Source organism: Crocodylus siamensis, chromosome 13, assembly GCF_052110815.1.
Source record: "Crocodylus siamensis isolate JL-2025a chromosome 13, ASM5211081v1, whole genome shotgun sequence".
NCBI lineage: Eukaryota > Metazoa > Chordata > Crocodylia > Crocodylidae > Crocodylus > Crocodylus siamensis.
This window is the reverse complement of record NC_143407.1, coordinates 12546642-12573727: the sequence shown is the minus strand read 5'-3', so window position 1 is coordinate 12573727 and position 27086 is coordinate 12546642. Positions and strand designations below refer to the sequence as shown.

General features: G+C 48.6%; 1 protein-coding gene across 1 annotated transcript; it reads right to left on the bottom strand.

Moving 5' to 3' along the window:
* LOC149853944 (uncharacterized) lies at positions 1-26901 on the bottom strand. The gene is made up of 5 exons (XM_090025586.1): positions 26481-26901; positions 17604-18220; positions 16998-17151; positions 15463-15583; positions 1-9661 (listed from the first exon to the last, which is right to left on the bottom strand). The coding sequence occupies exons 1-5, from the start codon at positions 26793-26795 to the stop codon at positions 9402-9404; spliced, it is 1467 nt and encodes a 488-aa protein (XP_089881712.1). The 5' UTR covers positions 26796-26901; the 3' UTR covers positions 1-9401.
* Positions 26902-27086: the final 185 nt, after the last annotated feature.

Here is a 27086-nt window from a genome sequence, read left to right as displayed (position 1 = left end):
CAAATACATCTTTATTTCCAAGTGCAGCTCAATTCAAGCAAAGCTAGTCTGAAAGAGAAAGACAGTCACATATGTCAGTGCTCACATGAGAGGTCATATATCACCTCACTGATCCCCCTTTCCCCACCTCATCAGCTGCTTCCCTGTCCAGCAACAAATTGAAACAGCCAAGCTGAACGTCCTTTTTCTCCCAGCTAATTCCCTTGACAGTTGTAGCCCTTGTAGAGGGGTGCAGCAATGGATGGAGGCTCACCAAGATTTTATAGGGCACACTGGAGCTAGCAGTCTGTCTCCTCAGTCCTTGCTGTTGGACTTTTAGAAGTTCCTGGGAAAGTTGATACGCTTCAACTTGAGCAGGACAGCAAGCAGGCAGGGAGTGGAAATCTGCAGGAGTTTCACTGATGCCAGCACGGATACATGGGAGGTGGTGTCCTGGACTCTAATACAAGCATTTCCATGAGGTCCATGCAGGGATCAGAGCAGAGGTCTTCTGAAGAGCAGCAGAGTGCAGGCTCCGGTAGAGAGACCTAACAGTGGGCTGGGTACACTAGGTAGCAGTTACCTAGAAATAGCAAAGCATCCCTGGTGGTAGTAGGCTGTCAAAAGCACACAGCCACCCCTTGGGCATTGACAATCTTTTCATTGCAGGAAGGAGTCAAGAGAGTACTGCATTACAATCCAATCCTCATGGTTTCATACTCACACCTCCCCAGGAGATAATTATGCAGACTTGCTCCGACACTGAAAGGCAGACCCTTTCTCCCTTGGGAGCCCCAGTAACTTGCTTGGACCTCCCAGGAGGTGAAGCTGGGAGGCAGAACCACTTCCTGCACCTTCAGGATGGCATAGGTAGCAGGATTTCCAAAAGAAAGACCTTATGTATTTCCAGCTATTTGGCTCTTGGGCTACAGAGGAAGATCAGATCACCATAAACTATGGAAGGCTCCAAGATTGGGGAAGCATGTTGGAAACACTGGGGCTTGGGAGTCAATTTCTGTTCCCCCTCCCCTCCTTGAGCCCCCATTTCCAACTTACAAGGCAAGGTCCCACAGTATCCCCAGTGAGGGACACCTTCCCCTGGTTGACCCCACATCCTAGATGCACCAAAGACAGCCTGAGCCTGGACAGAGGTCCCCATGCAAGACCCCTGTATACCTACCATCTCAAGAGCCTGGAGCAAATGTGAAGAGGCTCAAAGAGGACAGTTATGGCTGTGGAGGCCTGGCAGCACCGCAGGTAGCATCACCTGAATAAGTGCGTTGATCAGGCATGCCTCTTATGCTCCAGGCACATTAAAACCACATAGCTGGTTTGACATAGCAAGACAGACCATGGACACCCTGATGCAGTACCTCCATGTGGACAGAACAGTGGGGTGGGGATCTGCATACTATGTCTAAAGGGGTCCACAAAAGATGACTATCATCAAAAGTATGTAAATACCCACACTTACAATCCAAAGGGGTCCACACCTCCATTCAAATTTTTTTAGGGGTCTGAAAATGATTGAAAACCACTGGGATGGAGGCACACAAGTCTCCCACAGATACCCTCAACCAGGAGAGAGACAGCATTCAAATTGTGCTCCATTTTCCACCCAGGCCCACACTTATCCCCCCACATGCTAAGAGGCATCTTTCTCTGGCCCAGGGACATCAGTACCTACCACAAGCCTAGACTCGCCTATAACTGGCCACTGTACCTCTCCCTCCCCTGGGCCAGAGCTTCCCAGCATAGTCCCAACCACCTCCCCGGGACAAACTTTCATGCCCTGAGCTGCAATTTTGCCACACCTGCATATACCTTCCAATCTCAAGACCTTCCCCCTTCTCCCCCAACCTCATGCCCAGATTTTCCCCCAGCTGCCTCAGCCATACTGACAGCAAGACCAATCCCCTCCTCAGTCCTCATTTTCAGCCACACTTACCAAACATCTCCACTGTGAGGCCCCAGAGCCCTTACTCCACCAAAGAAGGGACACTGGAGGACTCAGGGTCTGAACCAGCCCCAACCTCGCAGGGTCCCAAGCATTTTACCTCAAGAAAGAGAAGCCCCTTCAACGCCTCCGATTTGAGGCAGCCTGTTGCCTGTCACTGCCCCAAAAATCCCCTCTCCCTTTTCAGACTTAGTGGGTGCCTATACATGTGCTCGGGGTGGGGACGGGCCATTTTAATTAGAGCAGTTCCCCAACAGCCATTCTAATTAAAATTGGTCACTGTCACAAGTATTAAGCACCCCCCAACCTTCATTTTAAAATGGCCACAGGGGTGCTTTAACTAAAACTCATTTGATGAGCTTTAGTTAAAGTGCCCTAGCAGCCATTTTAAAATGCAAGGGGCTTAATACACATGATGGTGAGGTGAAGTGATACTGGAGCATTCTCATTAAAATGCAGAACAGACTGAATTAATTACAATGTGAACCAACAGGCAGCCGGTGAGCCTGTGCTGGCAGGGCTAAGTTGCTTTTGGGTCACTGCAACCCCTGCACACCCCACCCCTGGTTTGCAAAACATTTCATTTCAAGAGCAGAGCACACAGACTTTGAATGTTTAAAATGTTTAATAAAAAGTTACTTTGCTATAAAAATAAGTGGATGAATTGTCCTTTGCACCTAGTTGGGCTTTACACAATGATGCCCTCCTCCCACCCCACAGCCTGGCACCCCAGGAAGTTGACTGCCAGCGTCTTCCTCAGAAGAATATCCTGGCAGCTGTGATGCTCAGGAGGCTTCAGAGTTGTTGTGCAAGATGTGGATGAAAATGATTGTCTGGGGCAGGAAATACTTGCCAGCGTCCAGGTGCTGCAGGAGCATCTTCCATTGTGCCTCGAAGTGGCACACTCCACAGTGATCTGGCAGCTGCTCAGACAGTAGTCGAACAGTTCCCTCCTGGCATCCAAGGGTCCAGTGTAGGTATGCCGGTTCCCCAAGCAGCAGGGTTGAGGGGACAGTCATCCCTTCCACCTCCATGTTGAGAATGCTGCAGGCAAATCCTCCCTATGTCATCACAGGAATCAAGCCAGAGTTCCCAAAGACCCTGGAATCATAGACCTTGCCTAATTACCTAGGGGCAACATGGGTGAACCATTTTAGATGGCACATGACACCCTGCAGCACACCAGAGAAGATGCCTTTGTGGCTGATGTACTCTGAGCTATGGTGCACTAGACACAGGATGGGAATGCAGGTGCCACTGATGGCCTTGATGCAATTTGGAAAGACCATTCCAGCTATGATTTTCAACAGGTTGGCAATGTGGCAGAAGTGTACCACCAGCCTCTTCTGGGTGGTGCACAACATGTCACAGAAGCCCAGCCATAAGTTTGCCCATGCCAAAATAGTTGGCAGGAGACCAGAGGTGATCAAGGGTTGCCAGCTTCCAGACAGCAACTGAAACCTGCTTCTCCCTCCTCACAAGCACCTTTATGTTAGTGGCTTCCCTCTGGAGCGATGGGCCCAGCTTGGTACAAATCTCCAGAGATTCCTTGTGCATCCTGAAGTTCTGCCATCACTGCTTGTAGCACCAAATCTACAGGGCTATCCAGACTACAATCCGTGGGCCAGCCCTTAGCATATATATCTGGGGGAGTCAGCCTACAGCACACAGGCCAGCCTGTAGGGACAGAGTCCATCTATAACTCACCTATATCTTAGTGCAGCTGTAATTGAAGAGACAAAGATCCAAAGGATGCATCAATACTGATACTTGGGGCTGAACAGAAGACCTGCGATAGGCTTAATTCACCAGCTACTGACATTAACCCCCACCCAGCTCACCCTTCAGCAGCAGTCAACTCATTCCCACTTCCTGTCTTTAATGCCTGTAATTAACAGCACAAGAGGGGTGCATCATAAGGCTTAGTTCCTAGAAGGACTCAGCTCAAGTTTCCTGTTCCTCCGCACTAGAGCTCCTTGAGGAACTAGTCTTCCCATTACTTGCCCTTCCTGTGCAGAAAAACCATCTCTTCAGATGTGCAGAAAGCCACAGTAATCTAATCAGGGTGGGATGGCTTGTGTGTCTCAGGAGATTCAAAAGTATCCCTTGGAGTTGCCCCAAGCAGAAATATATAGACATTCCCAAACAACCTGGTGGCAGGGCCAAGGTGAGATAAACTCACAGGAACTAAACAGCACATGATAGAGTGGATCATAAAATAACAGGGCTGGAAGGAACATCTTGGAGTTATCTAGTCCAGCCTCCTGCTCAAGACTGGATTGTCCCTTGCTAAACCATCCCAGCTATTGGTCAAAGTGAAGTTAAGATCTTCTGAGGCCCCTACTTTAATCCTACAATACAAGAAATGTCATAATCTATGCACTAGTGCTAGTACCCCACGAGAAATAAAAACTCTCAGCTGAAGCTCTTTCCATCAGCTGCTCCCCTAATGACTCCCATGTGCTGCAAGGAGTGGAACTTACTCCGGGGAAAGATGTCTAAAACTCTGGTGGGAAGACAGTTGAAACAGATGGAAGGGAAGGTGCAGCAAAACAGCTATTGTGAAGGGAGACATCATGGGGGAAGACACTGGAAAGAATCTGTGTGGAGAGGAGGTTGGGGGCCGGGTCGGGAAGCTGAGAAGTAGGTAGAAAAGACAACAAAAGGGATGCTTCGTTGCAAGAAAGGGCATTCCAAGGCTGTAGCTCAAGCTGTGTGACCTTTGCCAATTCCATCCCTCTTAGCTTAAGAGAAGGTTACCAGGTCTGTCATCTCTAATAGGGGCATGGATTACAACGCTAACGAAGGGGTCAGAGCTCATGATGCAGTGATTCACTTGCAGGTACAGTCCTTCCTGTCTCTGTTTTGCTAGAAGTGAAATTAATATTGGCCAAGAATCCCTTGTAATTAAACAAACAACAAAACTTTGGTCATTTGGTCTTTGAACAAAACAACCCACTGCAGGAAACTGTTCAAAAGTAATGGGGAAAAAAATAAACCATTACTCAATCCCACTTGATATCTGTAATCCAGCTTCAGTTCTTTATAAAGCAGTGCGCATCAACAGATATTGTAGTTTAAAAAGTCTGAGCAGCAAAGCACTAAGCCTGGTTAGGGCTGCAAACTGATCCTTTATCTAGGGGAGCAGCAGCTGAAGGACTGATTTCTGATGGCATTGTCTCCCAGAAAGAAATGGAGCTGTTTTTTATTTCTCTATTCAAGGAGATTTGCTGTAAAAGTTAGAACTGCAGTTAGTAGCTCAATCAAAGAAAAAACTTAAGGGAAGCTAGTTGTTACTGAACCAAAGCCAAGCCTAGTACTTGAACTGGACAAGCTCTGAACAAGCCTCCCTTGAGACTGGCACAGTAGACAGAAACCAAGCTCTTAAAAAGAGAAAACTAGTTAGTCTTCACACCATGACTGCCATGCTGTCACTTAACATGGTTGATTCAAGGGTGCAGACAGCAGTAGCACTAGCTAAAAGTGGGAGCTCTACATGATGTAGCACTGCGTAACTCAACTACATACCTGAAGTGTGGGAAGTACTTGGAGATCTCCAGATGGAGAAGTCCTGCAGAGTACGGTTCTATTAGTACTGGATTCAGTCTAGAAAGGGACCAAGTAAAGAGGATGGTGCAAGAACAGGCAGGAAGTAGGAACATGAAAATATCATTTGTGACCAATGAGAGAACACTGCTCACTTCCAGGTTTCCAGGACCTCTCAAAAGCTGGTTGCAGCAGAAATATAAAAAGGACTGAAACTCCTATTCTGCTGCCATTTCCACTGATTCATCTTATGATTTTAGCTTCTATCAAACATACAATAGAAAACACATCCACTTTAAGAGTGTGAAGACAATTTAGGCTCTATTCAAGATGACTGTGCAAAGACAAACTTTGCACTAAAGTAACTTGGCATTTTCCTACAGAGACAAGTTGCATTAGTTCAGTGGTTCTCAACTTTTTCATACTTGAGGCACCCCTCAGACAATGCCAGCTCTTAGTTTTCACTCATTCTTTGACTATAGAAAAAACAATAGAACAATTCTTCTGTTGCAAGACCACGAAAAGACCACAACAGGTCAAAATGTTTTTGATATTACGGATTCCTATTTGAAGTCTCTGGGTTTGAAGTCTCTCTGGAAGTCCAGGGCGTCCTGGTTGAGAATCAGTGAATTAGTTCAACACACTTATTACACTAAGCTGTAGGAACTGTGGCTGCTTGCAGATGTTGGGGAGGGGGAAATAAAAATAAAAATAAAAACAGCGCTTTACTTGAAGCTCAGCACATTCCCGCACTGAGCCCTGCACATGCCCAGAAGAGGCAGCACCTTAGACTCAGCTCACCCAACAACTGTATAGATTGGACACTTTTTTCTAATAGCTGATTGACTCAGCTTTAGCTAAAAGAACCAAACAGCTCAGCTGAAGTGCCCAATCTATACAGATGCTGCAGAGCCAGGTTCAACTAACACACTGCTGCTTTTGGTCCCCAGCATGTGCAAGCAGCCTGCATGGATGGATAGGGCAACTTTTAGTTTAGGCACAGTCTGCAGGACCTGTGCTTCCACAGCCAGTTGTGGTTTCTACTGACCTGGGCTAAATTAAAACAGGACGCTTACTTCAAAACAAGGAGTTGACACCCAGTCTTGCACCCAAACCACCTCTGATTAACCTCCTTGATTTAGCAGAACAGTTTCAAAGCTTTCAGCTAACCTGTAGATTACTTGCATTTTATTCAGCACTGGAAAGACACTGGAAAGCTTTAGCCAAGACCTTTGTGAGGCTCTTGGCCTTAAAACAATGGATGGGATGAAGTGTGATCTTAGCCTAGATGAGTACAGAGGGGAACCTACTGGCCAAGACAGCAGGAACTTTGGGCCAAATTCTGTGCAAATTAAATACAATGCTCCCCACAAATAAGTGGTGGTGCAGGGCAGGAGGGACAGGGTGTTGCTTTGAGACAAACTAGAGTATTTGGCCTTTAGGAAACAGCACCCTGTAGCTGAAGAGCACAATGCTCATGTGAGTGGTTTTGTTGCCAGCAGGTCCCACCCAAGGGGCTGAGCAGCCAGGTGTCAAAGCAGCTAGGGAATGGAAACAATGGAATAGAGAGCAATGCGTTTTCAAGCTATTGTGATTTCCCACCAAACAATGCACAAAGCAGAAGACGTTGTGTTAACTGGGGATTAGTATATATGTTCAGCCATCAGTTCAATCTCAGCCTGCAACACACAGCCATTTCGGGGACAGCATTTCCCCAGCGTGAGCAGAAAACCAGTTTAGAGCAACATGTGATGGGAACAAAGCCAAATGCTTCCCTCCCAACAGAGATCCACCCCAGGAAGTTTTGGCTTGCGCCAATTCACTTCCAAAGAACTTTGCGATTCAGCACTTGCTCCTTCCCAAAGCAGCAGCTAGGTCTGTGCCAGTACCTGCCTGCAAACCCCCAGGTCTATGCCACTGAGTCACAGGATCAACTCCTGAAAACAAAGACACAACCAACAGGTCCTCTGCCTATAGAAATCATGAAGCAGGAGCTTCTTGCTGGATCAGAAAAGCCTAGAACTGCTTCAGCTACATGGAAACAGCTAAAAGCTGGGGGAGGGCGTCTTTCCACCTTGATTCTGCATGACCCTTCTCCCCTCACCGAGGTCCTCAGGCAGTATCCCTTCACTGGCAACTCCAGAGGGCTAGATACATGAGGGGTCAGTGTTTCTCTTCGGGTCTGTAAAGCACCTGCTGTCATAGCTCAAGCTGATCTCAGGGCATTAGCTTGACTGACCACCCACCCCTGGCTGTCAAATACCACACCACTCAGAGTTCAGCCAGACCATCAAACAATCTATACATAAAAAGCCACGTGCCCACCTCCCTCCTGGTCCTTCCAAGTACTTCTTTTTTCTCCGCAGGTTTTTCATGACCTCTTCTTAAGTGACCAGTTTCATTGAATGATGGAATTAAACAAGAGTAATTGTTTGACCTAGAATTCCCCTTTGTATCTACTTCTTCCCCAGAGCCGGCCGATGAAGGGCATGCGTATCCAAAAGCTCATCTAACATCTCTCACAACTATAAATGGTCTAATATATATAATGAAGGCAATTTATGCAGGCAGTTCTACTCTAGAGCCCAAAAGAGACAGTCCTAGCATCAAGTTAGAAGTGACCAGTCCCTTTGCCCCAGATCAGCTATCATCCTTGAGGAAGACTCTCCCATTTTCATTCAGACCAGGAGAAACTGCTAGCCCACTCCTAATGTTCAGTCCAGGGATATACTAGAAATAGGTTAACAGGCTAATGCTCAGGTTTTTCCTCCAATGCCGCTTCTTTAGGCCCACATGTTACCTTGTGCTAGTAGAGATTACTCCCATTACTGCCACCACAAGACATTCTAACCTTAAACTGGGGCAAAAGGGAACAATGCACTCAAGAACCACTTTCTGTCCTTCCAAGGTATCTCACAGGGAGGCTGCAACCTGTCTTGCAGGCTCTTCTCCAATAACGGAGCCAAGAGCTCCAGTGACAGCTGTCCTCCTGCTTCTCTCTGAAAGACGGATGTCACTGTAAATGGCTCAAGAGGCTGGACAAGCTATTTACAGCCCAAAAAACATATCCTCCTTTTGCGATTGTTTAATACTCTATTTCTGCAGAGGCTAAAAGGAAATTGCACAATAATTAGAAGAGAGACGTTTGCCTTAGTCTAAATTCATGTTTCACTCCACAGAGAAGGGGATCAATGATCTTAAATCAACTTACAAACACTGTCAGAAAGCTTAGCATGACCAGCCACCTCTTCTCCAGAGACACTCAGGGCTGACAAGGCAACAGCTGACTAGGAGTGCCCTCTGCTGAGCAGGAGAAATGGACTCAGCCAGGGCACTGCAACAGTAGAAAGCGTCAGCCTTTGGTACATGGGCTCCACCCAGCTGTTAGCTCTGTCGCTGCACAAATGAGTTTAAGCACAAAGATACCAAACCCTGAGTCGCATCCTAAGGTGGCAACAAGACATTCCAGGAATATTGCTATAGAGAATATAAAGACCAAAGTAAAAAAAAAGAGCTTAATCACCAAATTGCTGGGCACAGGTCTCAGCTTCCCCCCGATTAACCAGCGTGTACCTTTTACATGAACAATCCTTACACCTGTAGATACAGAGTGGGTAAATGCACACACAAAAAGCCTCCTGCAGATAAGCATATATTAGGACTTATGTTTGCAAGTTTAAGCCTCAGTTTTTGCCATTAGCAGTTGTACGCTCTCCACCAAGGCCTAGGGCTGTGCTGCCTGCCACTCTTGGAGAACAGGTAGCTCCTAAGAGGGGCTATAAATTGGATCCTACCCAGAAGGGCTCCTTGCAACTATGTTATAGAAAAACCAAAGTAAAACTACAGTCACTTCCATACAGTTGCCTGCACCCCCATGCCTTGACTTCTTGCTCCACAGGCCACGTCAAAAGGTTTTGGTCTATGCGCACAGCATCCAGGAGACCCTCACACTGGACAAGCTGTGGTTGCCCACATTGGTGATGTGTATTTTGAAGCCAGAATCTGTGACATCCACAGCTCTCACGGAGACACCCACAGAGCCATGAGCACTCAGCCCTGCCAACCCCAGCATGATCGCAGGCTGTGTCAGAACACGGCGGGGAAAGCTGACCTCACGCAGGTGTGGCCACCCACAGCCATCCTCCATCTCACAGTGGGTCCGCACTTCTCCGGAGAGACCTGGCAAGGGAGAAAACAAGAAGTTAAGTTTTCTCTCATCTGTCTAGAACACACTGAGCCAGACTTCCCACTGATGCAACTGGATGAGCACACTGTCCCCCTCCCACTGTTGCTTTCACATACAGCCGTATTATGCACCTCCATCTCTATGACCAGCAGACTGGCAAAGCAATCTCTGTAGCACAGGGAGCACAACTCATCATCTCCCCACCTCTGCCCACAGGTGAGTACATTCAAGGCTGGACATTGACTGGGGTGTGCCCAAGCTCCTTCTAGCACTTAAAGCCAGAGGTTCCTGGCTAGAGGATCTTGCCCCTGCACATAAAGTCAAGCCAATCACCACATTTAGCATCAGAAAGGAATCTTACCCCATGGTCAGATTGGTATGGACTGTGGGGGGTTTTTGCCTTCTTCTATAGCAGTATATTAACAACCTTGTACAGAAGCAGGACACTGACTGCTGTGGTCCCCCTGCTTTACTTGTGTCAGGTTAGGATGTTAAGTCTCATGTTGTGTCAGAGCTGATGGTAGTTTTACTAACAGGTTAGATTATAGATTTGTACAGAATGGTTTGAATAGGGATGATCCTGCTTCAAACAAGGGGTTAGACTAAATGACCTATGAAAGTCCCTTCCCAACCCGCTTCCCTATGACTAAGATATTTAGACCATAAAAGGAGTCTATACAACAAAAGAAAGGGTGCTTTGGGATGCCAGAACTGAATTGTGCTCCTGAAGCAAATGTTACAGTACACAGTGCCCTCTGCCCCAGGCAAAGTCTGTTTTCACAGGAATTAGAGACAGTCAATGCACAGGTCATAGTTCCCTTTTCCTCCAAAGTCAGAGAGAGCCTGGATGGTTGACAGAAGCTGACAGACTGCCAGAGAAAAGGCATCAACCAGGCTTGTTTAAGCCTGAAGAACCAGGGTGTGTGGGGAGAAGAAGAGGCAGCAGTGGCAGCAATCCCTTACAGTCGAGGATGATCACCCCGACAGGCCAAGTAAAGGGTTGTAAATGAGTCCACTGATAGCTAAGATGACTGATCTTAGAGCTGCAGACTCTGGCAGATGCCACAGTGGTGGTTAAAAGGAAGGGTTGAACCACAAATTTCTCCACCTTATTTCCTTTCCTTCCATTTCTGTCATTTTTCTGTGTCAAGGGCAAGACTATTTTCCTCAAAGTAAGATGTACCTTCTCTTACAAGTTTTTGCCATATAGCCCTGTTCCAGAATAGTTTTTCCCAGTTTGTGGTGTCAATGCCACACATCTTAATGTTTGCCCTGAGGATGTCCTCTGCACCCTATGTGTCCTTTGTCCTTGGCTGAGTTGGGAATATAGCAGTAGTTTGGGTAAATATACATCACACGTGCACACACAGTGCCCCATCCACTACTGCTGATGTTGAATAATCAATGTTTCCATACTGGTTGTGTTAGCGTTGGTGAGGACACTGGCATTTGTATGACAATCCTCCCACTTTATGCCAAGGATCTCCCAGAGGTAGCGCTGGTGATGGCAGTCCAGGCTTCTCAAGTGGTCCCTGTAGGCCACCCAAGTTTCACAGCCATAGAGAAGAGTTGAAACTGCGACAGCCTGATACAGTAGGAGCTTTTTTCAAGTCCTTACGTTACAATCATTGAACGCACAATGATTCAGTCTTCCAAAGGCAGAGCTGGCACATGACATCCTATCCTGGATCTCCTCATCGACGTTGGCCTTCTTTGAGAAATGCCTGCCAGGGTATGTGAAGTGTTCAACATTCTCCAGATGCTGTCTGCCAACAAGGCTGTTAGCCAGGGCAGCTGACTGTCCCAGAGCAGGCTGGTAAAACAGCTTTGTTTTTCCAATGTTAAAGGTCAGTCCTAGGCACAGATATGCTTGAGAGAAGCAGTTAAGGGCTGTTCATAGGTCCAGTGACAGCACAATCATCAGCACACTGAAGTTCTACAAATCAAAACCAAAATAACTTTGGTTTTGGCATGGAGGCAGGAGAGACTGAAAAGGTTCCTGTCCATCCTGCACTACATGCTGATGCTATGTGGCAGACAGTCACAGATGAGCATCTTGATGACCTCAAGAAAGATGGAAAACAAAACTGGTATAATCATGCAGCCCTGCTTGGCACCGGGTTGAATGGCAAAAGGCTCCATTACCAGAGCCACTGCATAAAACAGAGGCAGTCACCTGGTCACGGAGAAGTCTTAAGATGGTGATAAATATCCCTAAGCAGCCAAACTTCAGTAAGATCTTCCACAGAGCCTCATGGTTAAGGAAGTTAAAGGCTCTGGTCAAATTGATGAAAGGAATATGAAGCTCCTGATGTTGTTCTCAGCATTGTCCTAGATTTGCCAGGCCAAAAAAATCATGTCCACAGTGCTTGGTATCAGCTACTCCCCCCCAGCTTGGTGTCAGTAGAGGATAAATGCAAGCTGGAGGGTATGGCTAGGATCAGAGAGCCTATGACAAATTGCAGGACTGGACCACAAAAAATTTCATGAGGTTCAGTAAGGATAAGTACAAAACTCTGCACTTAAGACAGAACAATCCCATGCAACAGTACAGGCTGGGGGCTGACTGGCTGGGCAGCAACTCTGCAGAAAAGGACTTGGGGGGACTTGTTTCAGTGGACAATAAGCTGAATGTGAGACAACAGCATGCCCTTATTGCAAATGCTAACAGCATATAATGGGCTGCATTAGTAGGAGTGCTGCCAGCAGATTGAGGGAAGGGATTCCTTCCTTCTATTCAGGACTGGTGAGGCCTCATCTGGAGTACTGTGTCCTGTTTTAGCCCCCCACTACACATGTAGACAAACTGGAGACAGCCCAGGGGAGGGCAATGAAAATGGTTAGGGGGCTGAGGCACATGACTTATGAAAAGTTGCTGAAGGGAACTGGGCTTATTTAGTCTGCAAAAGAGAAAACTGAGGGGGAGATTTAACTAGGTAGCCTTTGACTACCTGAAGGGGGTCCCAAAGAGGATGGAGCTAAACTGTTCTCAGTGGTGGCAGGTGACAGAACAAAGAGCAATGGTCTCAAGTTGCATCAAGGGAAGTTTAAGTTAAATTTTCTCACTAGAAGGGTAGTAAAGAACTGGAACAGGTTACCCAGAGGCACTCAACAGTGTTGACTGATTATGATGAAAACCACAGGAAAAAATAGCAGGAAATGGCCAGTTCCTCTTGCAGGCTTGCACAGTTCCAGACTGCAAGGGGCTACTTGGGGCTGTGGGAATTAGGAGGAAGGCAACCACACAGGGGCTGCCACGTGCATGTGGCAGCCAGGCAGCCTGAAGAGCAGCTCCTTCCAGGTAAGTCTATGGAGAGAAGAGGCAGGGGGGCAGATTGAGTCCTCCACAGTGAGAGGGGGAGGGAGGAAATGGAGCAGAGCTCGGGATGGGGGTGCTGCCTACCAGACCAGTCAGGGGCACAGAGCCAGGGCAGGAATGTGGAGCCTGACTGAGGAAGCAGGATGGAGCCGGGGGGGGGAGGTGGGGGAAGGGGCCATGTCCAGGGAGGGTAGCGGGGGGCCTGGCTCCCCATTGCTATGTGCACTTCCAGGGAGGAAGGCATGGGGGTGCATGTGCCCTCCAGGCATGGGACAGAGGTGGATGTGGGCTGCCTGCTGCAGGCTTGAGGCTACCCACCCTGCTGCCCACCCACCCATCTAGCCACAAAGGAGCCCAGGGTAAGGGCAGCAGTTCAGGGACCCCGAGTCTGCAGGCTACATCGTCCCCAACCCCACGTGTTCCACTCTGGCTGTGTCACCCACAGGGGGAAAGAGGCACTGATGTTATCTGTATCATTTTGGGGTAAAAAATTTCCAGTGTTTAAAAGGGGTTATACTAAGGAAAACGTTGGGCAGCACTGCACTACAGAGAAGGTGGAATCCCAGAACCCCTGTGGTTAGTGACCACTGGTACGAGTCTGTCACTGTCCTGGCTGGGTGCCTGGGTGGGCAACCTTCATCTCTTTGGCAGGAAGGACAGGGGCCAGGCAGACAGCAGCTGTATCTAGCTGCCTTCACGCAGAAGAGCTTTGATGCCTGTGGTTCTCAGGAGCCAAGCCCCAGGAAGACAGAGGCCCATTTCAGCTGATATTGCCCTTAAAAGCAGGCATGTCAAAGAGGAAAACTGAAAAGACCTGTTCAAGAAAGTCCAGACATTAAGAGTGCAACACTCTCCTTCCATCAGGAATCCTCCAGCCCCCAAGCAATCTGGCAAAGCCAATCTTGGCTAGCCTAGCATCTTCCTTAGACTTACTGTCCTAACCTTTCCTCCCAGATAAGGGTATCCAGGATCTTTGATCTATCTCCACTGTGCAAAGCAGCCCACCTCTTCTGTTTTGTGGGAAAAGCCTGCAGGACTTGCAGTCCCGTAGCACCACCCAGTGGATGCTGTAGGATAACCAGAATCCACCTGTAAATACCAATGTAAAAAAAAAACAAAAAAAACAAAAAAAAAAAAACAAACCTCTCTGTCCCTCATGCTTCAAATACTGCCATCACCGGTAACTGAAAACTAGCATCTCCACAAACTCAGATACATCTCCCCAGACAAGCACCAACCAACTTATAACAGACCAAGAGCCCGTTTCATTTTTATCCCAACACCTCTAGTTGCAAATGCTGTTCTGTCAGCATCCGCTTCTAATTCTAGAAGGCAATGAAGTGGCAGCACAAGGAAAAGGAAGCATATTTCATCTTTTGTCATGGTGACATTCTGGAGTAGTGAGTTCTGCAGGTCACCTGCAGGCCCCATGAAAAAATGTGCTTCTCTTGTAAACAGTGTTCCTGCCTCACTATCACAATGGTGCTTGTTTGTCATCTTGACCAGACAGGGCAAACAGGAGGCCCTTTCATATGCCTTACCTTTTGATAGGCCTTTTATCAGCTCGCTACCTCCAGAATGAAGTTGTCATAAGGAAAGACCCATAAGCATCAACAACCTGCATGACGTTACACCACGTCACACTGCTCTAGTCGCTAACGCTGCCAATGCAAGGTGGACACTATGCTATGCTATTAAATAATTCATTGCCCCTCATGACAGTCCCACCTAAATGCTTTGCAATCCCTGTGCTAGAAAAACCAGTGTTCTGAATCTCTACACTAAGTTCAGCTACTTTCAGAGGTGGCACAGGATCCTTTTCCTGCAGAGGGCCCCATGCTGAGAACTGTGACAAGACAGCTGAAGCACCAGTTGCCAGTTTTCAGGGCTCTCATACAAGGGGAAAAGGGCTGAGGGACAGAGTAATGTAGTCTGATAGGTGCACATGTTCAATAGGGGCTGGAAAAAGGCACCCCATTAAACAGCTGCCACTTATCTGAAAATGGGACCCAACTGAAGGAAGAATAGGCATACACAGCCCTAAATGCTTTGTACACAATGTGACAGCTGCTCCAGGTCTTCATTATGAAAATATGAAGAGGACCTCTTAGTTAAATATGAACTAGAGAAGGGAAACAGTGGAGTCAGAGACATTGTAAAGCTGGTGTCTGTCCCAAAAATAGCACAGCATAGAGAGCTCCCCAGTCTGGAGCAGACTCCAATCAAGTGACACGGAAGCAGCCATTTCATGTGTGCTAACAGCCCTGCGGGCAGGAAGGAAGGAAGGAGCCGTGTTGAATTAGCTTCCATCTCCAACATCTGTGGCTCCTCAAGCAGCAAGCAAAAAGATTCATGCGCCAGCTGTTGAGCATACAACACTAGCAACAGTGCCAGTTCTTGCATGAAGAAGTGCTGCCAGCCATGACATGGGAGAACACCACACCCCATCTAATTCTAGGAGGGTTTTGTTCTTACACTGCTGGAATCTGGTCCCCAGGCTGCTCTCCAGCTTGTCCATGCTAAGCTTCAGACCCTGCAGCTGCTGCTCTACAGCAGTAGTCAGCTGTGCATTCAGATTGGCTGTGCCCAGCTCCACCTGAGGAGACAAGAAAGGGGAAATCCAGATTATAGAACAAACTCTTCCCTCCCCAGAGAATCTTCCTCAAGCCCGTGGCACTTGTGCAGGCAAAAGTCATATACCAGCACATTCCAAGGCTTCATGCTTTGTCTGGGAGCTACCTCAGCATCCTATCAGGACACTATTTCCCTCCCAGCACAGGACAGTCATGTATCCAGTGATCATGACCAACTATAAACCCCACCCTAGCTCACAGATAAGGCTTTCCAGAAGTGGCACTCAAGGAGAGGCCCCGGGAAGACCCAGTCAGATGACAGCTTTGTGACAAGGCCCCAAGTGCATGCAAGGCAAGAGATACTGGAGATAGAAGTGTTTCACTTTACTAAGAGTACATCTGGTAGCTGTTTAGCCTTCCCACCAGCATATTGCCCACCAGAGCCCCCCAAACCTGATGCTCTAGGACCACTCCAGCATAAATACAGATCCTCCACCCCCAAGCAGGTTGCTCACTCCATGGACACTTCAGCAATGAAACCAACCTGAGCCAATGCTTCTGCGACTACCACACTCACTCAAGAGCTGAGCTGAGCTGAGCTGAGCAATCTGATTTCCCATGGGCCTCAGGACAGTGGTTGCATGGTGACAGCACTCCTGTAGCACCATCCCAGGTTGGCTTTAAGCCAATTCCTTTGTTCAATGGCTCCAATAGCTGCATCTCCCATTGAGCCAAGTGCAACTTTGCCTGCATCTAAACTCTTATGGTCGCCAAGGAAGAAAGCTTACTGCTGTCTAACAGAGTTATTCTGCTTTGGGAGACTTTACTGCAACCAAAATATCATGTCTTTGCAAGCATCAGGAAACTTCCTCTAAGGGCACCCAGATACACATTGGAGAAGCTTTCTCCCTCTCCCAACTCTATGCCCAGCGGCTGAGAAATTTCACAGGAAAGAAAATCTAATGAATCCTGCTACCAAAACAATGTCACATTCCATTAGCTCAGCCAACCTGCACAAGCCAGTAAACCTTCAGGGCAAAGTGCCAACATAGAGCTACAGGGCAGGGAATACCCAGTAGCAGAAAACCTACCTGGGTTCACTCTACAGCACACGGCTTCAAGACCTGCATCTATGCTGTACTGCTTAAAACAACAGGAGCAGGTCTTTACTGTGACCTCAACTTTAACTGTGCTCTTTTTTCAGCAATGGCACTGCTGGATGTGCAGGATTCCTAGCCGCCCATAGATGAACAGCTAGGTTTGCACTGTGCCTTCAAGGCATTTCAAGGCCTTTAGCCACCCATGACCAATCACTGTTGTTCTTCCATCTTTTAAGCCTGCTTTGCATTGCTTTCCTGAACATGGGACTTGGCCAGCATGTCCACCTAGCCTCAGAGACAGGAGAGTACACATGGTTAGGAAGACCGGGGTGCTTACTTGTGTCACATGGCCCTGAAGAATATCAATAGCTGCTTTCAGCTTGGAGGTCCTGCCCTTCAACTCTCTCCTCTGGTCAGTGATGCTGTACAGTGCATTGCTCACTCGTTCCTGCATGACAGCCTTCTCTTCCTGCAGCTGCTGGATCCGCGCCCTAGGAAGCCCCAAGGCACAGAGCAAAGTAAGATATGGGAGCTGTCAGGGAAAAGGGGGAGGCTTCAGCTGGCTCTCTCCTGCTGCCAAGCACTGGCTGGTACTGACAGCAGGCCCTGGAACCTTGCATCATCCTGCACTACTTTGGGCCTGATATCCATGCCTTCAAATTGCTTTCCCTTGTCAACAGGGGCAAGATGCTGCTACCATACGAGGCAAGAAAGTGGCTGGTGATAGTCATGAGGGAGCACTCTCTGCAGCCCAAACCAAAGCAAGTCTCCCTCACACAACCCCCCTCACCTCCATGTCAAAGGCAGACTAGCAGCACCCTAGCTGCTCTTCCCAAATCAAAGTCAGCTACTCTCCAGAGGCTCTGACAACTTTGCTCACGCCTCCCCTTCACACCCTCAGTGCTACCCCAAGACACAAATAGCCCCAAGAATACACTGTTACCAGATGTTCTCCAGTTGCTGAGACCCTGGGTTGCTGGCCCCGCTCTGGTTTGCCACTGTATCCTTCAACCCAGCCAACTGCTTGCTGCTCTGCTCCACCTGCAGCTGCAAACTCTGTGTAAGCTCCATACTATGGTTGAAGCTGTGCTCCAAGGTGGAGGTCCTGGCAAACAAGGAATCAATGTCCTTTTCCAGCCTTTCCTCAGCCATCTGGGTGTGCTCTGCTTTTTGCTGGAGGGCCTGCAGGCTGACGGCATTCTCTTCCATTCTTCTCTGGTTGCTGGAGAGGGAGCTGCCCAGGGATGCCACACTTTGCTCCAGTACAGGGCCCGAGGACAAAACCCAGTCCATTCCCTGCTTCAGTGCCTCCAGCTCTGTTGCTTGCAGGTGCTTCAGCTGGCTCTGTAGAGCAGCCAGGTCAGCCCTGGAGGGGAGATCTCCTCTCAGTTCACTGATGGCCTGCTTTACTTCAGCCTGAAAAGCTGACAGCTTGCTGATGGGATCAGAGGTCGTGATACGTTCAGCCATAGCAGAGGCTCGCTCCAGCTTCTGTTTGGACAACATCTGAGCCAGCTCCAGAGAGGACAGTCGCTGCTCCAGCTCTTCTGTGTTCAACAGCTAGGAAGGAAAGAGGCACAATAATGTCACGGCCAACCCATCACTGTAGCATTCAAATATTTCAGGGTCAGTATGTTTTTTGCAAGGCATCAATGGGAGATCAAGGCAGATTTTCAAAGGTATTTAGGGGCTTTAGGAACCTAGTGGGGAAGCACCTAGTGGAAGCTACAGAAGAGCATTTTAGAAATTTTCCTTCTTTAGGCATCTCTACAAATCACATTAGGCATTTTTCTGCATCTTTAGGTGGTCAAATACCCTTGAAAAATCTGGCTCTGTAAGTTACCCAAGATCACAAGAAGCCTCAGACTAGTAAAACTGTCACTGCAAACTTCACGATGAGAACCCTCCCATCACCTCCAGCATGGACATCAGAGAACATAATCCTGAGTCTTTTTGATCTTGTCTTCATGGTACGAGCATCCATGGAGCACTCATTCCACTCCTGCAGCCAGTGTTTTTAGAGTAGAGTAAACACAGGTTTAAGGTGCCATCTCTTTTTGAAAGTGCAATCTGATACCCACTGGCTTCTAGGGGACTGTGGGTGCCAAGTACCACTCCAAGTAAGGTCCTGCCATCTCATGGTGCATATCCAACTAGAGGGGGCCATTCAGATTCACCTGTAGGTACCAGTGTATCATGCACTGGGTTCAGAATATGGCCTAAGAAGGATTCACTGGGACCCTTTCTTTTACAGCTGTTCCAGAGCTGTCATGATCAGGGTAAGGACAGAACATCTACAAAGCAAGTATTTAAAGAAACTGTACAATTGCTTGCAAGTATGTTTCTTTTCCCCTTGCATTAGTTAGACTGTGGAAAGCAAGTCAGCTGAAAACCCAATTTACTAATTACTATTGATGTTGTTAATGTACCCCTTTGCTTGAAGAACAAAGGATAGCCTTGGTTCCAACATTACAGTCAATGTCCGTTTCAGTTCCCCCTAGTGTTACGCTGCAGTTCCCAACCAGAGGGGAGTATTTGTCAAAAATATTTTACAGAACTTCAAGGTAGAGTTTAGCTAACAACCTTCCGCACCAAGTTTCACACTACAAAGACCCAGCAAGATCACACCGCCTGTCTCCTTGGAAGCATGCTGAAAGCAGTTTGGGTCAATTCTTCTACTAAATATCGATTCTAGGGAAAGCAGCATGTAAGTTTCTCTTTGTTGTCTGTTATAAGATGCAATGGGAGTCACTCTCAATGGGACAACAAAGCAGGGTACTGATAGGAGGGTTGTAGTTGCCAGAGGCAGCACACACACATTAAACATCAGGTGTTGTTTACTGAAGATGGGCTTATAACAGGCAACTCCAGCAAATTACATTCCAAAACATTTCAGCAGCCTGCCATTGCTTTAATATTGAGTGTTTTGCTCCTGCAACATGAATTGGCCAGTCACTTCGATCTCATGTTGTTCTGTGTCGGGGAACCCTGCAAACTATTACTGTAAGCATCTCTGCAAGTTTCATAGATTTCATAGACATTAGGGCTGGAAGGGACCTCGGGAGATCATCGAGTCCAGCCCCCTGCCCAAAGGGCAGGAAGTCAGCTGAGGTCATAGGACCCCAGCAAGATAAGCATCCAATTTACTCTTGAAAGTTTGGCTTCCTCTTCTTGGGAACTTTTGAGATGTTTGAAGATTTGGATGCCCCATGGCTCAGGGCTTGTTCCGGTAAGCAATGGCAGGCTGCTGAAATGAGAACAAAGCCCTGTGTGTTTCACCTCAGGCAATGGAAGGGCCATTTCTCTCTCTCATATGCCTGAACCCTTGCTCTGTAGGGATCACACTGGGGGGTCACTTGCTGTTACCCCAACATGGCCCTTTAACTTTTCAGCCTCAGAGCTTCAAGTTTTCTCCCTCTGTCTGAAGAAGGGTGTTTGTACCTGGAAGCTTTCAAAGAACAATTTTTCCAACTATTTAGTTGGTCTAATAAAGCATACCACATTTACCCACATCTGCCTTGGAGCAGAGGCTCAGATCTGGATACTAAGGCTAGCATCCAAAGCACCTTGTAGACTTTAATACGCCCATCCACTTAGCAGGATCCACAATCTTACATACTCCCCCCTCCTGTATGACAAAGCTTAGCAGATTTTTCAAGTTGCTACTCCCTAGGGCTGGGCAGATACAGGCAATTTAAAATCCAAGGCCCAAATCCATTATGAAGCTGCCTAATCTCTTCATACAGAAACTCCCTTCCAGGCAAGCTGATAAAGGGTCCCTCTACACATGCAGGGAGGCTGCTCCAGCCTGCCGTAATTACAGCATGTTGGAGTAGACTCGATTAATCAAGTTTGCTGGAGCATGGTAATTACTGCACTCCAGCAGACCTCAGTGTCACGTGTATCAGTGTCCCCACACTGAAAAATGGCAGCGGGGGTGCTTTAACTAAAGCTGGTTTGACGAGCTTCAGTTAAAGCACCCTGTCGCCATTTTTCAGTGCTAATTAAAACACCTTTCCCCGCCTCCCAAAGCTCGTCTATAAATGCCCAGACACTCTGTCTTTAAGGCAGACAGTGCTCCCATCTCACACTCGATCAAGCCGCTCCTACTTTGTATCACAACGTTATTGAACAGATAAAGGCTTTCTCGACTTCATGGCTCTTGCCAGCTGGTGTCCAACTCATCTCTCATGACTTGGTAATTGCTTACCTTCTCTCTCTAAGAGCTCATTCAAGAGGCTGTCTTGAGAACAATACCCCATTCCAGACAGCGACCAAGTATTAATTCATTAACTAAGATAAGAGTATAAGACAGGGGTAGGTGATCCCCAGCACAGGTGCCAGAGCACGGCACGTGCACCTTGGGGGAGGACGGTGGGGAAGGACTGGGACTGTGCTGCTACAACAAGGATCAGGCCCCTCGTGACTCCCGCACCATCCGCCTCTGGCATGCCAACATCTCACAAGTCGAGGTTATGGGCATTTTGAGCACTCTGCCCAAAAACATTGCTAACCCCTGGTCAGGGCTGTTACTGTAACCCTACTCAGAGGCAAGATGTCTTATCTTCCACTAGCTGCCAAGCAAAGGAAACAGCTCTGCATTTAGGCAAGAGAGTAAAATCACCCAGAGGACAAGACCTGCATGAATGCTGCTTGACAGGACATAAGTGAAGTCAGCTAGTGCATCTGCAGCTCAGAAACTTCCCATTCCCCACCAACCCCAAACAGGCCTTGAATAATGCCATGAGCAAAGTTTTAAGTATTCTGGGATGGAATGTGGCATTATGTAAGGGAATAAAGGAAACACATCTGAGTTTGATTACAGCATTTGTGCAAAGCACATTATTGCAAACAATGCACATTATTGCCATCGTTATAAATGGAAAAGGAAGCAAGTCCGAAACCAACACTAACCTTATGACCTCACGGTATGGCTAGCTCTTGAAGAAAGGCTTTAACCATATCAAGACAGGCCTGATGTCTTCATCAGAGTGGAAACTCTACCAGTGTTTAAACCAGAAAATCTGGTAAGCTTCAGTTATATTCAGAATTGCCTGGAAGTTATTGTCCAAACACTAAAAGAAGTCAAGCTACTACAAACACAGTTACTTTGGATAAAGGAGGGGGGACTGCAAGCAAGGAGCCCTGGTTTTTACCACCCCAATACACCCCTATTCTGCTACTCCCTTTAGCCCTTGAGGATTAAAACCCAGCAGCCCCACGTGAAAGTATTCCTGCAGTTTACCCTTCTATAAAGCAGATATAGCATGGAGATATTGCAGCTCGCAAACACTAGTGAGGCGCACTAGAAAACAGGGGAGACGCTTCAGCTTTCGGGACATCAGATACGTGCTCCTGAGTGTACTTGTTCCCTAGTCACCCCCTTGATCTTTTTGGATAGGTCTGAAACAAGTCTTTGCTTCTCAGAATCATAGAATGGCAGGGCTAGAAGGAACCACAGGAGATAAATCAAGGTAAGATCATCCCGATCACAACCACCCTCTACAAGAGTTTGTGTAGCAGGGGGGCTGAAGGTTGCAACCTAACCAATGCTACAGGGCACCGTTTCCCTCCAGCCATCCTGGCTGTGCAGAGAGCTGTTTTCTCACTCCCCTAAGGCAGCCTCAGCCAAAATCTATGCCCCTAACCAGCAAGGCAACTGAGAATTTAGAGTGGCTACTTCAGCAGTATTGGTGACCAAAGGGAACAGTAAGGGGAAAAGCAGCCCTCCAGACACAGCAGAAATGCTGGGACTGCCACAGGGGATTAGCACGCTGTTATGGGCAAGGTTCAAATTGCCATAGATCAGTGCACTGTTAATAAAATGCAGATTGGAGCACACCTCCAAGGAACAAATCTGGTCTGCAAAACCAGACCCCAGGTCTCATCTATTCTTGGAACTGCATGAACTGCCCTCTTGCACAACTAGGAGGCATCATGCCTGAAAGCAAAACAAAACACAAAAAACCACCTGAACTTGCCACACGTAAAACAGGGGGATGAGGGCAAGGACGGGGGTAGCATGTTACAATACACTCAAGGGCTGGGTCCAGATGAGTGTGGACATTTGGTTCCTCGGGGACAACAAGCAGTGGGATACCTGGTGCCGCTGCTCATTGTCCCTGGGGAACACCTGTGCCATGTGCCCTCTGGAGCACAGCAGGTTACCCCAGCTGGGGTAAGAGAGACTGGGGCCAGCACTGGGCTGGCCCCAACACCCTTACCTGGGATCCTGGGGCCTTCCTAGAGTGGCAGCAGCAGCAATCCTGCCACTTAGAGCCAGCCAGGCTCCAGTTTTGGGCGGCGCACACTGCTCTCGCATGCACCGCTCATCTTTTTTTTTTTTGCACAGGTGTTTTGGACCCTGGGATCTCCCAGGGTCCAAAAGAAAAAAAACCCTGCACTGCTACCCTGCAGCGCAGAGAACGGCTGCATATATGGTACATGGTGCTGCAGATGCGTCTACAGCACCGCTTGCTGCACTTGTCTGGACCCAGCCAAGAGGTCTAAGGAACAAGACTATGCTACCTGCTATAAAAGACGACAATCCCTTTCTCTCCCCTTCCACCCCACCACCATCTCTAGGACAAAAATCATTCCTGATCCCATATGTGGCACTCAGTTTCACCTTGAATGGAGGAGCAAGAACCTCTAGCCAGGAACTTGCAGGGGACTGGGGGGGGGGCGGGATGTTAGTCCCAGAAGGAACATAAGCACATCCCATCAAAATCCCTAGCCTTGGCTGAAACAAGACCCAACATTTCAGAGGAAGGCAAAAAGAGAGACACCCATACCAACAGGAGGGGAAACAATTCCTTCCAGACCCATGGGACAACCAACAATATGTTGCTATACATTCATCAGAAATACAAGTAATAACAGCTAAAATGGCAATTTAAAACAAAAACAAAAACCACGAAGCCTGAAAAGGAACCCATTCCACCACACCTTTAAAAAAAATTAAAATAAATCAGCAAGTTATTTCTTGTGCCCACCCCCCTTTTACTTATTTATTTTTAAAGGCATCTACTGGGGAGGAGAAAGGACCCACAAAGCTTAGAAGTAAAGCATTAACAAAAGAAAATAACTAGTCATCACAAAACTCTTTATCCGTTAGCCAGAAACATATAAAGTTTACATAGCTTGGGGCCAGGGAGTTACATGGGCTATTCATGAGATATGAATGCAGTCCTGCCAATTTATATAAGCAAGGCTTTAGAGACAAGGCATCTCTGTTTAAGCGGCCAAATGGTCAGTGTCACCTGTCTATTTTACTGCAAAGTGGGAGCCTGACACACAGTAAAGTCAAGAAAGTGTTTTTCCTCTTCATTTTACAACCAAAGAAACACTTTTCAAAACAAACAACTAACAAAGCAAACTAAGGTTTTCACCAGCCCTTTTCGCTGATACACAAGGCATTCAATGCTTCCAAAAGAAGTTGGGTGCAATATGGCAATAGAGAACTTCCCCAGGCCTAATTTTCTCCGCGTACAGAGAAAAGGTCACCTGATCTTCCTTCTCATTTCAGCCCCTTTGTACAAACCCAGACACTTGCTATGTAGAACACTATTTGTAATGGCTCCCAGGGCAAGCATCCAGGTGTCTCTAGCACTGTGCATACCTATCTGTGCATCTCAAGCCCTTGTCCAGTCCCAGCAGAAATGGCAGGCCTGACCTCGCAGCCATCTAGCAGATAGCTGCCCGAGTTCCGATTCCTAATGGCTCTAGGAATATAGAAGGAAGGAAGGAATATAGGACTAAAGCAGGGGCGGGCAAAATATGGACTGGGGGCCAGAAGCAGCCTGCCAGGCCATTCTATCTGGCCCATGGGGCCCGTAAAAAATTTAGAAAATTAATATTTATTTGCTCCTGGCTGCCTGTCAAAAATCCAGGGGAAGCCAGCAGCAGGACCCAGAAGCAAGGCCCGCCTGCCCAGCCCTGCCCCTCCCCCTCTCAACCAGAAGCCCCTGCCTAGCAGAGGCTTCTGGCCTGGGACCACGGGGCTGTTCCTGCTTCCCTGCACCGGAGAGGGAAATGCGGCTCTTGACAGTTTGCCAAAACTCTGTAAGCGGCCCTCCACCCAAAATAATTGCCTGCCCCTGGTCTAGACCCTCAATCATTGGGCTGCAACGGGCCAAGAACAGGGAGCAAACAGCTGTACTTCTGGGAGACTGAACCTAGTAGGAAAAGGATCAGTCTTAAATATTACACTCGTTTACAAGATGTAGACACACATACACACACAGTGCTTGCTAGCACAAGAAGTAGCTAAAACCAATATTCACGCACACCAGTGCCACACAAATCCCCTTTGCACTGCAATGTCAACTGAACTCCTTTCTAATCCTACACCCTGCGGCACTTTAGCTTTGACCGACAGTGCATCCTAAGCAGATGCCCTGAATTGTTTCTGGCACAAAACCATCCCCCACAGAGGATCAGCGAAGAGCCTGAAGCCATTTCACTTCAAGAGAAAAATCCACTCTCAGCCTCACAGTATGGTCAATCAGGAGCTTTGTACAGACAGATCCTGCCTGAGAAACCACCACTCCTGAACTTTGTAGGGTTGTGGATTCTAGCAGGGTCACAATCAAAGCCCTCCACCGCAGGTCTTCGATTTTATTCCAAAAATAACAGTCCCACTTTCTTTCATAAGTCTCTGCACACTGTAGCAGGCTCTTGCTCAGAGCTGTGGCAGCCTCAGGAGACCCCTTTGAATGTCTTATTTCTCTGGGCATGGGGTGAACTCAGGTGTTCAGGTAAAGGGAGCAAAGGTGGCCAGGGATACTCAGCAATTCAGAGCAGACTTTTTGCAAAAATCTTTGTTGGTCTAATAAACGATATCATCCCTACTATGAGTCCTGAGTAGACTTAGAAGCACACAAAGGACTCAGAGGTGAATAACTGCAAGTTGCAAGAAGGGAGCAAGAGCTGCATCAGTGGTTCTTAGCCAGGGGGATGCACCACCCGGAGGCACCTTGAGATCCTTTCAGGGATGCTGCAAGGTGCAACACAGCATTAGCACTGTGCAAACACATTCACAAAAGAAACCCAGAGCCTCCAAACAGCAATCCATGGTGTTAAAGGCATCCCAGTTCTCTGGGTGCCATCGGCATGCTTTGCAACAAGAGAAGCGCTCTAGAATTTTTTCTGTAGAAGAAAAACTGAGCGAAAACTAGCTGAGTGAATGCTAACTTCAAAGCAAATAAAAGGCAGCTCCTTTGCACCCAGCAGGTCATGAAAGGGCAGACCTCACAGCCAGATGTGATGGAGGCTGACAGTTCAGCCAGCTTCAAAAAGAGGGACTGAATACACGCTTGGAGGAAAGGGACATCGGTCGCTACTGAGCATGGGAGCAAGGGGCACAGCCTCCGAATCAGAACTTCCTAAAGTTTAAAGGCTGCAGGCGAGAGAGGAGCAGCGGAAGCCGAAACCCCAGTAGCACCCAGCTCGCTCTCCCTTTTGCCCTCCGCCACAGGAGACTGGCACTGGCTGGACCCAGTCGGCAGCAGCTCTCGTCGCAGAGGCGCACACTGCAGACTTGGGTGCTCCCGGGGGGAAGCAAAGCCAGACACCGGCGGGCTCTCCCTGTGCCCTGCGGAAGGGCGTTTGTGTCCGAAAGCTTGCAAAGAACGCTTTTCTTTCTTCACTCCCCAATTATTTCATTGGGTCTGGTAAGAGATACCGCACGCACCTAAAGAACCTTGTTCTTTACCGCGTTTACCTAAAACTTTTCTCCAAAAGAAGTTTGTGTATATATATATATTTGTGCGTGCGTGCATGTAGCAGCCAGCCCCCCCGCAGCCGGGCGCCCCGCTACCTGCTGCCTCGTCCCCTCCACACGCTCCTCCAGCGCCTCCAGCTCCTGCAGGCGGCCCCGCAGCCGCTCCACGGCGGCGCCCAGGTGCTGCAGGCTCCGCAGCTGGTGCGCCAGCAGCCAGCCCAGCAGCGCCAGCCCCACGGCCGCCGCCCCCAGCAGCGCCAGCCCCAGCAGCAGCCGGCCCCGACCCCGGCCCCGGCCCTCCCCGGGCGCCCCCGGCGGGCTGGGGCTGCCCTCCGGCCGGCAGGGACCCGCAGGCGGCCCCGTGCTCTCCTCCGCCCGCCCTCTACCCGCCTTCCGCTGTTTGAGGGTCATGCTGAGGCGCCGGGACAGCGCCCGCTCCGCTCCCCGGGAAAACTTTCCTGCCGCAGCTGCCTGGCAACCGCGCGCGGATTGGCTGCCGCGCCGGCACCTCGGCCAATGACAAAAAGGCGCCTGGGCGGGACGAGCAGGTAGGTGAGCGGGCGGCGGCGGCGGCGGCGGCGGCGGCGGCGGGGGGGGGGAGGGGCGGGGCGTGGTCAGGTGGGGGAGGCTCCAGACGGGGGCAGCTGTGGTCGCCTGGAGACGGGGCAGAGCAGGGCCGCGCACGAGCCAGCTCTCCCTGTT